General features: G+C 35.6%; 1 protein-coding gene across 19 annotated transcripts in view; it reads right to left on the bottom strand.

Annotated features, from left to right (window-relative positions):
- LOC143252643 (zinc finger MIZ domain-containing protein 1-like) overlaps positions 1-15,057 on the bottom strand; it is a 211,316-nt gene that overhangs the window by 7,096 nt on the left and 189,163 nt on the right. For all 19 annotated transcript variants that reach the window (XM_076505101.1, XM_076505108.1, XM_076505095.1 and 16 more), the window contains 5 exons: positions 14,747-14,992; positions 14,225-14,292; positions 11,784-11,938; positions 11,051-11,179; positions 769-932 (listed from right to left, as the gene is read on the bottom strand). In XM_076505101.1, coding sequence (XP_076361216.1) covers positions 769-932; positions 11,051-11,179; positions 11,784-11,938; positions 14,225-14,292; positions 14,747-14,992 — 762 coding nt within the window. The remainder of the gene's footprint in view (positions 1-768; positions 933-11,050; positions 11,180-11,783; positions 11,939-14,224; positions 14,293-14,746; positions 14,993-15,057) is intronic.

The raw sequence follows: 15,057 nt of genomic DNA on the forward strand, positions 1-15,057 counted from the left end.
AAATTATGCATTACAGAAATGATTTTCAACCATTTTGGGTTGAATCTCCCCATGTATGTTAAAGAATCTGCACCTCCCACTCTCAGCATCATTTACACTTATTTAGTTATATACACACAAACATACATATCTACAGTATATAAACTACAAAGTAAAAGTGAACATATCTGTTCTATCAAAACTGCCATTTTAACAAGAACCTTGGGTTTGAGTCAGAAAAATGCATGGTCTAAAAAGTGTTAACGACATAGGAAGCTAAGCTTGGCAAACTTTGTCATGTTTGATGCATCCCAAATGTGTGTTTGTGTGTGTGCACTTATCAGATCAGAAACAATTTTTTTGCATTAAATCATTAATTTATTTTAAATTATGGCATGCCATGCTGCTATTTATAATACTTAATAAATACATTAAGAAGGATAAAAATGCTTTAACGTCCAGGTGGTAATGCATGTCAAATCTCATGTAAACAGAGATAATAGTGTTTAAACATATCAATCCATGTATTAAAAACAGCTACAGGCAACTACTACTTTTTGCCTAACAGTTGGAAAAGCCACTATATAAACATCAATCACCAGTCCACACACACACACACACACACACACATATATATATATATATATATATATGGTCTTGATTTTCATTCTTCAAGTGATGAAAATAACCTGTTTATAATTTTTAAGGCTTTTTTTTACTTACATTATCCTTTATCTTCCTCAAATAATTAGGTTTCTGTTATTTTGTGCCCATATTAAAACTGCTTACTTGTTCGTGATGGTTAAGAGATTTTTCCATTGCAGTAAGAGGGTCCAAGGAAGTTACACTTTCACTCAAGTGGGACAAAGGACTGTTGAAATCTGGAGGGAAGTCATAATTCCCATTAAGTCCTCTGTAGCTTGATCCATTAAGAACTTGACCATTTGCTATAGCTGTTAAGGAACAAGTAATAACATTATTTCTTGCTTATAAGAACAAAACTTCCCATGATTATCACTAGAATGTAATATTATATAAATCAGATTGTCAGGCAAGACGTGTACCGTCAACTGACACCTTGCTATTTGACAAGAGTCAAGTTTTATTAAACATTTCTATAAATTGTATTTACAAATACTGAACTGGATATATGAGAAAATTTAAACAATTCTCAGAACTAATTACTACATATGGTCATTATATGATGGCTGTATTTAACTACTATGTTTTGTACAGCTTATAATGTGTAAAAACATGGATTAAGTTAATCACAATATTAAGAATAACAACAATACGATAAAATTACTCTCACCCAGAATCTTATTTCCTACTTCAAATTTTAATAACAAAGGTATTCTTACTGAACACAGCACATAGGCTTTATTCTGATCATATAGCTTAGTATCATCAGTCCCAATTACTTGAGGTCTTGTTTTTTTGGTCCTTGCCCTTATACTCCTTTCTACTCACACTGTATTTTTTCATGTCTTCTCTTACTAAATCCATCCACCCTTTTTTTTTCCATCTTCCCCTTCACTGTCATGTACATCACTGTCCTACCAACATAATTCTCTTAATTTTCTTCTGCATGAGTGAGCCATCCGAGGCAAGTTTCTCTCATCTTCTCTATAACTGATACAACTTTTACCTTTTCCTATACAGTTTCATTTGTAACACAGTCTTTCTTTAACATTCTTATCATTCATCCTAACATCTGCATATCTCCAACCTGTTTATCACCTGTTCTTCTTTCTCTCTTAAACTATAGCATTTAGTCCCATACAATATAATTGGTCTTATCACTGTTTTATAAATCATTCCTTTCAGTTTTATTGACATCTATCTGTCACATACTACTCGACTGATTTCACTCCATCCATGCTTTGTTTATTCTTTCCTTAATTTCTTCTGATTATGTAGGCTTAAAGAGTAAATTATTCTTACTACTGCAAGAAGATCTCTCATTTCAAATGGGCTGAGAAAGTACTACATGCAGGTTTAATGCAAATAGATATTGATGCATCAGAATATTATTTTGATTGATTGATTTAGTGTTTTATGGCACAAAGCAGTGAGGCTATCTGCACCAGACATTCGGTAAAAATGTAAAAAAATAAAATAAATAAATAAATAAATGTAGTAATAGACATAAATGGAAATGAAGGTAAAACAAAAAAGTATAAAACCAATGTTGACACCTAGTCTACAATGTTAAGATAGAAGGCACAGTATAAGAAGTTGTAAGGTATTTACTCTAGCAAAAAGGTAATGATCATAACCCGCCAGGAAGACTAACAGGTAAGTTCAAGAACCACCGTCAGTCACCTGAAGTTGGTCTTTCCAGTCCTGGTTCTGGGTTATGTGTCATACCAACCAGTATCAAAATGTAAAAGAATAGAAGTTTTAAAAGATACATAGCAAAATTGTAACAATGAGTAGCCAAATGTCCAGTAAAAAGATAAAGTCAAGTAAATGGAGTAAAATTTGTAAAATTTGTAAAAGTAATTGAAGATAAAAGCAAAATGGCAATTAAAACAGGAAATGGTGTAAAAACCAATGTTGACATCCAGTCAACAAAGTTGTAAAGGACTACCTGTAGCAGAATGGTAATGATCATAACCCGCCAGGAAGACTAACAGGTAAGTATAAAAACCACCGTCAGTCACCTGAAGTTGGTCTTTCAAGTCCTGGTTCCGGGTTATGAGTAAATATGGCCAGTACTAAAAAGTAAAGTAGTAAAAGTGTGAAATGATATGCAGCAAAAGTATAATAACAACTTGCCAGGACGACTAACGAGTAGTTCAAACGGATAGTTCAAACAGTAGCGTTAGTCACCCGAAGTTGGCCTTTCCAGTCCTGGTGTCGAGTTATTTAATGTTCTGGCCAAGGAGAGAGATTAAAACTGTAAAAAAGGAACCACAATTAAAAGGTGTAATGAATAAATATGCAACACTTAAACGAGATTAAAATGATTAATGGCCATTAAAAAATTAAAAACAATATCAAGATGGACAGAATCACCATCACCAATAACTCTGTCCAATGTTACAGACTGACCCTGGAAAAAAATATGTTTAAAATATTGCTGTCGTTGAGAATTGTAACAATGGCAAGAAAGTAAAACGTGGCTGATAGTGATTTGAGTGTTACACAAACTACACATTGGTGCATCAGTTCCAGATAAAAGAAAATGATGAGTTAAAAAACTGTGACCAATGCGTAACCTAGTGAGAACAACTTCCTCCTTCCAAACTTTACGGAAGCCAGATGGCCAAAGTCCAATTTTGGGTTTGATTTGAAAAAGTTTGTTGTCATGTTGCTCAGTCCAAGTGGACTGCCAGCTGGCACGGAGCCGAGCCTTGAAGACAACACCATAGTCCATGTACGGAATAGGCATAGGAGTGATGGTGCTAAAGCAGACATATTTAGCTGCCATGTCTGCAAGCTCGTTCCTGAGAATACCAACATGGCCTGGTATCCAGAAAAACTGGATTGAAGTAGCTGCTAATGAGAAATGGGCCAGTCGGTTTCGAATATCAGCGAGAATAGGATGTGAGCTAACGTGTAGCGATTCCAAGGCAAGTATAGAACTAAGCGAATCAGTATAAATAGTGCAGTTGGAGTACTGCTCAGCTGCAATATGATCCAGGGCAAGAGATATGGCATACAGTTCAGCAGTGAACACAGAAGCTGTAGAAGGGATTCTGCGCGCAACTACTGACCCATAGCAAACCATAGCAGAGCCCACTGAATTACCTGATTTGGAACCATCTGTATAAATGGGAACTGAATGATTGTTTGAAAGATATTCATTGAATAAAAGACGGTACATCCAATCTGGAGTATCTGCCTTTTTTAGGTGACTGAAAGAAAGGTCACATTTGGGGGCTGTAATAAGCCATGGTGGGATGGGCCGACCTGTGGAATCTGCAATGTTATCCAAGGACAAACCCAATTCATCCAATTGCACCCGGATGCGAAGGCCAAACGGAGCAATGACAGATCGTCTGTTCTGAAAAAGTACTGCCCACCGAGGAAGGAAAACACATTTCCAGGTGGGATGCTTTGGTAAGGAATGAAGTTTCAAGTATATTGTAAAGATAGTTGCAAACGGCGAAGGTGTAGAGAAGGTTCATGAGATTCAATGTATATACTTTGAACTGGAGAGATACGAAAAGCCCCAGTGCAGAGTCGAAGTCCTTGGTGATGAATGGGGTCCAGCATCTTTAAGGCCGAGGGTCTGGCAGAGCCATAGACCATTGATCCATAATCGAGTTTCGATCTAACAAAAGCACGATATACATTTAACATTGAACAGCGATCTGCCCCCGACTGGTAGAAGAGAGAACACGGAGGATGTTCAGTGCTCTTGTGCATTTGACCCGAAGCTGCTTTAAGTGTGGTATAAAGGTCAGTTTACGATCAAAGATAAGCCCCAAGAACTTGGTCTCCGGGACCACTGGCAGCAAAACTTCACCGATATGAAGTTCAGGATCAGGGTGAATACCCCGTCGACGGCAAAAGTGCATGCATACAGTTTTGGAGAAAGAGAAATTAAAGCCGTTCGCCAGAGTCCATTTCCGTACACAATTGAGGGAGGTTTGTAGTTGCCGCTCAATATATCTCATGTTTGACAACTGACATGAGATGTGAAATTCGTCGACATACAGCCCATTCGCAACAGTGAGAGGGAGTTGTTCAGTGATGTCATTTATCTTTATACTGAAGAGTGTAACACTCAATACACAGCCTTGAGGGACTCCAAGTTCCTGTACAAAAGAACGGGAAAGTGTCGAACCCACACGAACTTGGAATCTCCTGTCCATTAAAAAATTTTTAATAAACATGGGTAGATGGCCACGTAACCCATATGTATGGAGGTCTCACAAAATGCCATACCTCCATGTTGTGTTGTAAGCCTTCTATATGTCAAAGAATATTGATACAAGATGTTGGCGGTTGAGAAAGGCTTCTCTGATAGATGTTTCAAAACGAATTAGGTGGTCTGTGGTGGAGCGCTGTCAACGGAACCCACACTGGGTGGGTGAAAGGAGGTTGTTTGATTCAAGGAACCAAACAAGACGAGCATTAACCATCCTTTCTAATGTCTTACAGAGACAGCTCGTCAAAGCAATTGGACGATAGTTTGAAGGAATCTTTCCCTGGCTTAGAGAAAGGTAAAATAATAGCCTGGCACCAGGCATCAGGAAAAATATTCTCCTGCCAGATCCGGTTGAAAAAAATCAGAAGGACATCAAGAGAAGCAGGAGATAGATGGTGCAGCATGTCATAATGAATATCATCAGGTCCAACAGACGTATCGGCAGACCGATGAAGGGCCATTTTTAGTTCCACCAGGGTAAAGGGACAATTATAATCAAAGAAACAGTCAGTTCGAAAGGAAAAAGGTGATTGCTCTGCCCGAGTCTTGATGGCCAGGAAGGTGGAGGAACAAGCAGAAGTGCTAGATACCTGGCAAAAGCTTTCACCTAGAGTGTTAGCGATGTTCCGAACATCAGTCACCTCCTGACCATAAGAGAGTAAGATCGAGAGGAGGACAGAATTGTAGTGCCCATTAATCTTTCGAATCCTGTCCCATATGATCTTGGAACTGGTGGTAGAAGATATGCTGGTTGTGAACTTAATCCAAGATTCCTTCTGGCTTTGACATCTTACCCACCTAGCATGTGCATGGGCCCGTTGGAAAGCAACCCGGTTTGAAAGTGTGGGATATCTACGAAAAGTATTCCAGGCCCACTTTTGAGCCTTCCGTGCTAAGTGGCAAGCAGGATTCCACCACGGACGAGGATATCGTGGAAAACGTGTCGAGGTTTTAGGAATACACTGAGCAGCTGCATGTGTAATACAGTCAGTTACCACTGCTACACAGTCGTCTATTGATGGCTGATTTACGATGGCAGGATCAAGTTCTGCAAGAGCAGTGAAAGTGGACCAGTCTGCCTGATCCAGCTTCCACCGGGGCACGAGGGTAGGGTGGCATCGACCACGGCCATTCTCTCTCAAAAGGATCGGAAAATGATCACTGCCTAGTGGATTACTGTCAACCTTCCATGAAAAATGGGAGAATAATGAAGGGGAGCAAACTGAGAGATCAATAGCGGTAAAGGACTGACTAGGTGCATGAAAGTAAGTGGAAGAACCAGTATTGAAAAGAGAAAGATTGTGATCAGAGAGCATCCGCTCTACAGATCAGCCCCTCTCATCAATAATAGCACTTCCCCAGAGAGGATGATGTCCATTAAAATCCCCTAGGATTAGAAATGGAGATGGCAACTGTTCAACGAGAGCATCAAGTTCTGATTAATCATATGTCTCTCTAGGGGACAGGTACAGAGAACAAACAGTGATGGTATGACCCAAGGAAACACGAATGGCTACAGCCTCCAAGGGTGTGTTGAGTGACAAAGACAGGGTGGGCACGTGTTGATCAACCAACAGTGCCACCCCTCCATGTACTCGACCATCACACAACCTGTCATTTCTGTACAGAGAAAACTGCCGAATGGAGACAGTATCAGCAGTTTTGAGAAATGTTTCTTGTAAAGAAAGACAAACAGGATGGTAGGAAGCAATCAGCGTTTTGATATCATCCAGATTAGAACGTAAACCTCGACAGTTCCATTGTATCAAGGCGGCCATTTTTAAGAACGGGTAGGTGAAGTGGCTGAAGAACTCTTCAGTTTACGACCACGTCTTTTTTCTTTACTGTCTTTAGTCGGACGAGGTCTATCAACCTCCATGGATCCTGCTCTGGGTCGGGTGGACAGGTTTTTGTTATTGGAAGGGGAATCCAGTGACTGAGGACGCAAACGAATAATTGTTTTGTCTCTTGTGGTGGGAAAAAAAGATGTATCAGAAGAAATGCCTGTATTTGAAACTGAAGGTCGTGGATCTTGAGGTTTGTTGGAAGGTATGGGAGGAACAGAGATGGGTGTGGAAGTCGATTCATCAACCTTTTTAACTACGGAGGTCAAAAGGCTTTTCATTTGTTTTGAAAACGATTCTCTTGGAGGCACAGAGAGATCTGTCTGCACTCACACTGTAATTGTGGAATGAAGTGCAGCAGCATATGCCCGAGATGGAGTTGTGGACAGCAATTTCCGAGCCTCAGGATAACTAATGTTATGTGTCGTTTTCAAACGCTGCACCTCTTTTTCCTCCAACCATTTTGGGCAAGAATGAAAGTAAGAGGGGTGAGAACCATTGCAGTTTACGCAATGTGGGTTCATGTCACAGTCATAGGCATCGTGGTCCTTGCCTCCACAACAAGCACATGTCAGGGAACCACGACAAGATGTCTTTGAGTGGCCGAATCTCTGACATTGGAAACATCGAAGAGGGTTTGGTATGTATGGCCAAACCCTGCAAATGAGATAACCTGCCTTGATGGTGGCAGGTGCACGTGGTGAAGTAAATGTTAAAACGAGGGTATTTGTTGGCAGTGTAACTCCATCTTTGCGAGTGGAGATGGGCCTCACTGCAGGAATTCACTGTGTTGGGATGTGGGTGTTTCAACCAATATGTCACCAGATCGAAGTTTCTTTACTGACTTTGGAGAGCCAGCAAGTCCCTCTAGTCCCTTTGGAATGAATAAAAAAAAGGGGACATTTGCCCTAAAGGTTTTTCGAAAGAGAATGTAATATAAGAAAATGAGGTATGTGTGTTACTGATGTTGAAGATTGCTGTTCTGAATATTCAAGACGTGGTCGCTTACTCATTGACTGTTTTTTTACAATTTTATTTAAATTTTTTAGAGGATCCATAGGAAGAAGAAAAAATTTTGGTACCCACTGACCCCACCCACCATGGAGCCCTACAAGGGGACGCACTACAAAGTCACGCAAGGACAATGCAGCAACGCCATGGTTTCGTGAGCACTATACCCAAACACCAGCATCAGGCACAATGTCCATAACACCCGTTGAGAACTTCCAACACTGGTACTTGGTTGACTCTAGCCCAAGTGGACCAGCCGATTGACCCAAAGGGGGCCACCCGTCTACAGGAATTCGAGGCCAAAGTGGTGTGTTAGGGTTGGACCCCTCAACCACCAGGATCTTCTCCTCCCCTTCACGGGTCGCCACGCACGGCAAACACGTGGGTGGATGTTTAGATCCCAGAGAAGGTAACCAGATAGAACAGAACCTTCCCTGGGAGGTCCCCTCACCACGTACAGGAATCCACACCGAGGGAATTAGTGAATAAAATAAAATGTGAAATATTGTTAAAAGGGGAGATCTTTAAATAATGAAAATTCTATTGTGTGTGTATAGAAATATTCTGTAAAATCTTGAAGGGAGTTTAGCGGGAAAGTGAAGTTAATACATCACTGTCACTGTTAGTGAGAGTGATGAGTATTAGTTACATGAAGTACACTGCAACAGATTTGTTACCACAACTGACAGCAAGAGTATTTTTTTTTCAGTTTTCATCCGATTTTCATTGAAATTCGTACAGAGCTTGATTGTCTTCCAAGAATCAACCACTTGACTTTCTGTGAGTGTAGGTCAAGGTCACACAGAGGGTCAAGCACTTTCTCTATAATAGCTAAAGGGTCAAAACTTGAGAACAAATTGAAGTAGATAAAAGAAATCGGCACACGGATCTGAATTGTTTAAGTGTGAAGAACTGTTGATGTTTAGTTTAGACTCATTACTGCAAAAGTTCAAAGCATTGTGGGGTATGGGTTGTATTCTCCAAAAGCTTTTCTAGTTTCAAAGGTTTTTTATTTGCTGTAAAACTGGTGAGGCAGTTAAAGTTAAATGTAAATAGTTTACTTGCTTAGGTGCCACATCTTGGACATATGATAAAACATTTATCAAACGTCTACCCTGCATGATCTAACATTTCAGGAAGCATTAGAATTTAAATTACATATTTTTGTTGTACTAGTACTGGATATAGCAGGTAATGTGTGGTTGACATATTATTGTTTGTACTAGGTGGATATGACAGATAATTTGTGGCTAACGTTACTGTTTGTACTTGGTGGATACAAGAGATAATGTGTGGTTGATATATTATTGTTTGTACTGGGTAGATAAGACATGTCATGTGTGGTTGATATATTTTTAGATACTTCTATAATACTCCTCATAAGGTCTTACAAGTAATAAATAAATATACTATCAAAAATGTTTAATTTACATTTGTTACATTTCTTAATATGAATGGCTGATTGATCAATTATCCAAATAAGGTTATGCTATAAACGTTGTGCTTGCAGCCAAAATTTATCAAAAAAATTTTAAACATTATTTTATAACTGGTATGAATATTCATAATCAAGAATGTAATATTAACTGACAAAAGCATGTCTCTTGATGATAACAGGCTAAACATTAGAACCAGTTCCATTGGCTGTTTGCGAGTTAACCATCACCAAGTTAATCCTGTTCTTACAAGTAAAGGAAGAAAGAAAAATTTTCAAAAACGTAAATAAATGCAGTGATGGTTAATATCATTTCTTCAAACAATCAAAACAAGATAGTAGGGATGACACTTGCATCATTGCTACATAACAGTACAGGCACAGGATAGCAGTGTTAGCAGACTAAAATAGAATAAAGTAAACTTAATTGTAATTGAATGATTGTATAATTTTACTGCTCTTTGCAAGCATTTTTATAAACATATATTTGTGATGTTTTAGCTCTTGACAAGCAATCCACGAGAAATAGAAGCCAGATTTCAGTTTATTATATTTTACCATCCACCTTTATATTTGTTATAGTTACCTCTATACATACATACATATATGTATATATACATTTCTGGAAGTTTACATATTTTTCTCTAAATTAATATTTAATGTTGTTGTGAAATATATGAAAATCTTATTTGTTATACATTTAATAAATCCTGACGTATCATTCATACCCCACTTCAGTTATTCATTGCTTATTTTCTTCACAAGAAATATGTATTTTTGACACTTTTATGTAGAATTAAGACCGTGTACAATGGTCACGAGTTGATGTAAAAATAACTTACAAAACTCTCTCTGTTGATGTTTAATAATAATGAATGATGGAAGTAAAGTTATCAAACATAAAATATCATCATTGTGTGAACAGCTAATTTTGATTATCAAATAAACACTAATACACAGTTTAACTAAATGCCTGCCAGGTTTAGCTGTGTTGTAGCACTTTCTTAAACCTATTTCAAACCCATTAAAATACTGCATTTCAACTATATAATTAGGAATACAATGAACATTTTTGAAAACTAAAATCATTGTTGAAAATCAAAATATAATTATTTTGCTGTTTAACTGAACTTCACCTGTCATTTAATGAATGCCTATACTTTAAAATTAGAAACTTTCAAATTTTAGCAGTACATATTAGCAGCCATTTTATGAAATGTCAAATAGAACACGTTACGATAACTTACCAGATCACTTCATTCCTAATAAAAGGAACTACTTTAAGGTACAGTTAATTGTTTTATTTATATATAAATTTCCACTCATTTAATCCCCACTTCTGGCCCCTTAGCACCAAATTAAGTTCTCACAAGATTAGTTCCACACACATGAAAACAAATACAGTTTTTCTATACCCATAGCTTAACACACTTTAAAAGTAATTTTTAAAAATTAGTTTTGGCTTCTAAAAGGTGTATCACACATCATGATCCTATCTAGCCAAGATCACTTTTTTCAAAATGTTACTGTCCTTCAGAATTAACATTTTTAACTTAAAATATGTAAAATCTCACAATTTTTACTTCATATAAGCCTATAAACATATTTATTACATGGTTCTTGTAACTTATTTCCATTTCTATACTTTAAGAAACTTTTCTCTTGAGTTGCTCTAAACTGTTAGAGCAAACAAAAATATTTATGAGAAAATACTTACGTTAACAAAAGATCATGACTAGATTAGTTAACGAAAACTCAAACTCTCTGCAACAAAAATGCCTACTTTTTCTTTCACTGTTTTTAATTATGTAAATAATGTATTTTGATGATAAGCAACCAGTATAAAAGAATTACAATACACATATTTTATTATAATAAAAAATACAAAATGAGACTCACAGTTCATGTCAGGTTGAACCACAGCAGAGTATGGTGACATTGCTTGACCCACTTCCCAGCTGTTACTGGTGGGTAAGGTCATGCTTCCTGGTGACATGGCTTTAAACCATTTATGTCCACCACATGCATCTTTTAAAAAACCAAAATGAAAAGATCCAAAACACTGGAGTATTTTTATCACAAGGTAACATAGAAATATACACATAATATACAGTAGAACTAACAAGTTTTATAATAAACATACAGCTAAAGCAAAAGGATGTTCAATGATTCTCACCTCTTGTGTGCTACTTAATTGGAAAAAATAGAACCATGGGATATTTCTCCTTTGGAAGCAAATCATGTACCAGCAAAATGAGAGTAATTTTGAGAACTTGCAAGTTCCAAAGTCATATTAAACCTTATTTCCTTAAACATATAATAAAACAGAAGAAGGATCATTTATAATGTAAATTACATCAGATGTAGCCAGTCAGCAAATGATAGTAATTTTATTTGCTTTCAAATGACTTTTTAAGTACCAGTCAATTTTTGTTTCCTCCAATAATGCATAATTTTGTTTAATCTCTAAGAAATATCTGTTTTAAGCATACAAAAAGAAGTGCCAGTACTGGTTCAATCACTGGTACACTTTAATATTAAATAAACAAATATTTACATTATATTGAATTTTAAGATATGTTAGCTGTATATACATAAAAAAAAAGTTTTAGTTTTTTTGTTGTTTTTTTACCTTGTTCATGTTCTTCTTTAACTGGTTTGATAGAAACAGGTTTCCATGATGCTAAAGCATCTATTGTAATTTCCTCAACTTCTGACTTGCTTAGATTATTCAAGACAGCCCACATGTATTGGTCGACCTCTAGTTTCTCTAGCACTGCTGTTTTACTAAGGTAAACAGGAGAACATAGACTGTTACCTATTTTACATTTTCTGAATTGTTAGGATGTAAAAAAATATAGATTATCCTGCAGTAAATTTTACCTTGCTTTGACCAATCAAATATATTTACTTTTTTGCACTGAATTAATATATTGTACATAATGCAATTCAGCACACAAAGTCAACTTGTCAGTCACCACCATGATTTCAGGTTAAATTTCACTGTATTTTCATGTACCAGATTTTATGATGAATATAAAGCATATTTATTCTTGAATTCAGATACCTTTCTTATTTATTTACATGTTTATTTTTCTTTCTCATTTTATTCTTTTATTTGCCAAGTAAATAAAATGCAATAAGGCTATACTTTCATATTGTATAGAAAATTTTACTAGAATGTGTGTTACTGGTTTGATTGAGTTTTCTATACATTCACTGTATTTGTACTTAAATTCCATGCCCATGTGTTGGGATAAAAGTGTACATGCTACAACTTTTACAGAGTGACATTTAACACGGTATTATGTATTTTATGTCAGAGTATCAACTCTTCATTTTACCCTACACTGTTGATTTAGTAACAGTCCATGGTAGAGGAGGCAAATATCAGATATACAACGTACAGGAATACTGAAAAAAACTTGATATGTATTTCAAAAGTTCTAGAAGATATGTAAATGCAATGTGCAAACTATATGGACAATAATATTTTTATTCACATTTTTTCAACATATTAGCCCGTGTCATCAATTTATAGACATATCTCAAGTACAGATTCCTTTGGAGCATTATCTTATTTTTTGTGTACAGTTTGCCTAAAATTTTTAGTTTAACACCCTTTAAATGAAGCTTCGAATTCCAAGGAAAGTAATTTTAAAAAATTAGTTTCAGGTTCTAAAGGATATATCACACACATGAACCATAATCCTCTCTAATCAACACCCCTCATTTTTTAAATCATACTGTCCTTCAGAATTGACAACTTATTTTTAAATCCATGAAATATCAGTTATTATTTATTTTAAGCTTATGAGTATATAAAACAGGCCTGCACATTTCACTAAAAGCTGGCCACATTTCGTACAGATACACCCAGTAAATACAGAATTATAGTCATTCTTAATCATGAGAAACCCACTTGAAATAAAAACGTATCTCAGAACAGCTGGTAAAGGAATTAACACTTTTATTAATGAGGAGAACCTTAACCTGAAGATGACCTAGGAAGGTCGGAAAGTTGTTCTGTCCTTATGAATAAAAGTGTTAATACCCATCCCAGCCATTCTGAGATAAAGAATTATAGTCAACATTACTTGTCCTACATGGGATTGATCTAACCCAGCAGAACCCGTGTACATTTGGTTAATTTATCACTTTATACTATAAAAAAGGAAGATACAAAACAGATAACACAATAAATTTTTAATTGATAAAAAGAACAAATTTATTATATTATACTTTGACCATAAGTAAAATTTTTACACAAATGAAAGAAACTGGAATAAAAAAGTGAAACATTAATGAAACAGGTATACAATAATGCACATACAGATTACCATACTGTCCTAAATGTAGTGCTCACTTTCTTCTCCTAAATACCAACTGAAAAAATTGGATACACATTTTTGCACAGGTTCAATTCTGTTAGCTCTTTTACTATAATCTGTCACCATAAATCATTAAAGGTTTAAAAAAAATTTGTAAAATTAATTGGATGAATGATGGCATGCTGTGGAAATCAAGGAAGAAAATCCAGTTAAACCTATGGCAGCAATGATGAAGATTTATATGAAAATGATTGATTAGCTTAGTATATTACCGTATATAAACTTTTAAATAAATTTGGTAACATCAATACTAAAACATTTCAGTGAAAGATTTTCAAAATTATTTAATATGTTTCTATTTGTTTAGTGTAATTAAAAACTATTCAATACATTTTGTACAACTGATGTGTCAAAAAAACATCTTCAATTTAAGTTTTCAAAATTGAATGTGTATTTTATTTGGACAAGTATGGTATTTTATATTCCAGTTGAGCAAATAACAATAATTAAAAACTGCTGCAAAAAATGTATTAAGGTAATTATTGCTGATAATACAGTTGTGCTGGTTAAAACAGTTAACCCTTTTCAACCCAGTTAACCTTGCAAGTTTAAATAAAAACAGTAAAAAGCATTAGAGAATTGTGAAAGTTACCTTTGTCTCTTGTGTATAGATACAAATACATATTTCATTTTTGTAGTTTTAAAAATTAGAATAAAGAAAGTGAAAGCATCTACAACTTACCTGCATACAGGGCATCTCCAGGATTCTCTTTCACTATTCAGCTGTAGATAGGACTGTAAGTCAAAGCACTAGAAAAACAATTTTATAGGATTTATTTTAATACAATCTTTTTTTCTAAATGATTACAATGTAGACAAAATCACTTATTGCATAATTTATTAAAATTTACATAGTGAGAACAAAAAGTAACACTGAGATAATGAAATATTCATTTAAATTATCCATAAAGCATTTCTCATTTAAGCTTTCCCAAACTTTTACTGTTTACACTTAGAAGTCAAACTCGGTTGAGAAAAACTTTTATAATATGAATCTCAAGTTATTTTATTGTTCGTGGGGCTGTTTGTATTCAAGCAAGTGGCATACAGGGAAAAACCTATGTAAAAACCTCTTTAATATACTCATTTACAAAAGGAAACAAAAATCATAAAAGGGTGAAGTTCCTTAAAAGCAACAAGCTGGAGCTACATGAAAGAGGTGGCTGAATGTTTTGTTAAGTTTATTGGATCTTAAACAACTAACCTGTATATGTTTGCACTCTTCCCCTCTAGCAGGAAGATTTATTTTCTTGAATGTGATTGGACATTTCAAGGAGACTTTGATGGCTGTTTGTTCCACACCATCACCACTAGTTGTAGCTACACTGTTAAAGTTTCTTTTGATTTTGGATACACAGTGTTCTGCAGGAAGAAGACGTTTACGCAGCAAACCTTGAAGAACAGACTTTACTGTTGGTCGGTGGACAAGTTGCAAAAGGAATAAATGAGACTGAAAAATGAAACAAAATTATAACAACTTAAATCTCAATGGTATTAAACTCACACAGTCCTAAT

This window comes from Tachypleus tridentatus, chromosome 6 (genome assembly GCF_004210375.1).
Source record: "Tachypleus tridentatus isolate NWPU-2018 chromosome 6, ASM421037v1, whole genome shotgun sequence".
Classification (NCBI taxonomy): domain Eukaryota; kingdom Metazoa; phylum Arthropoda; class Merostomata; order Xiphosura; family Limulidae; genus Tachypleus; species Tachypleus tridentatus.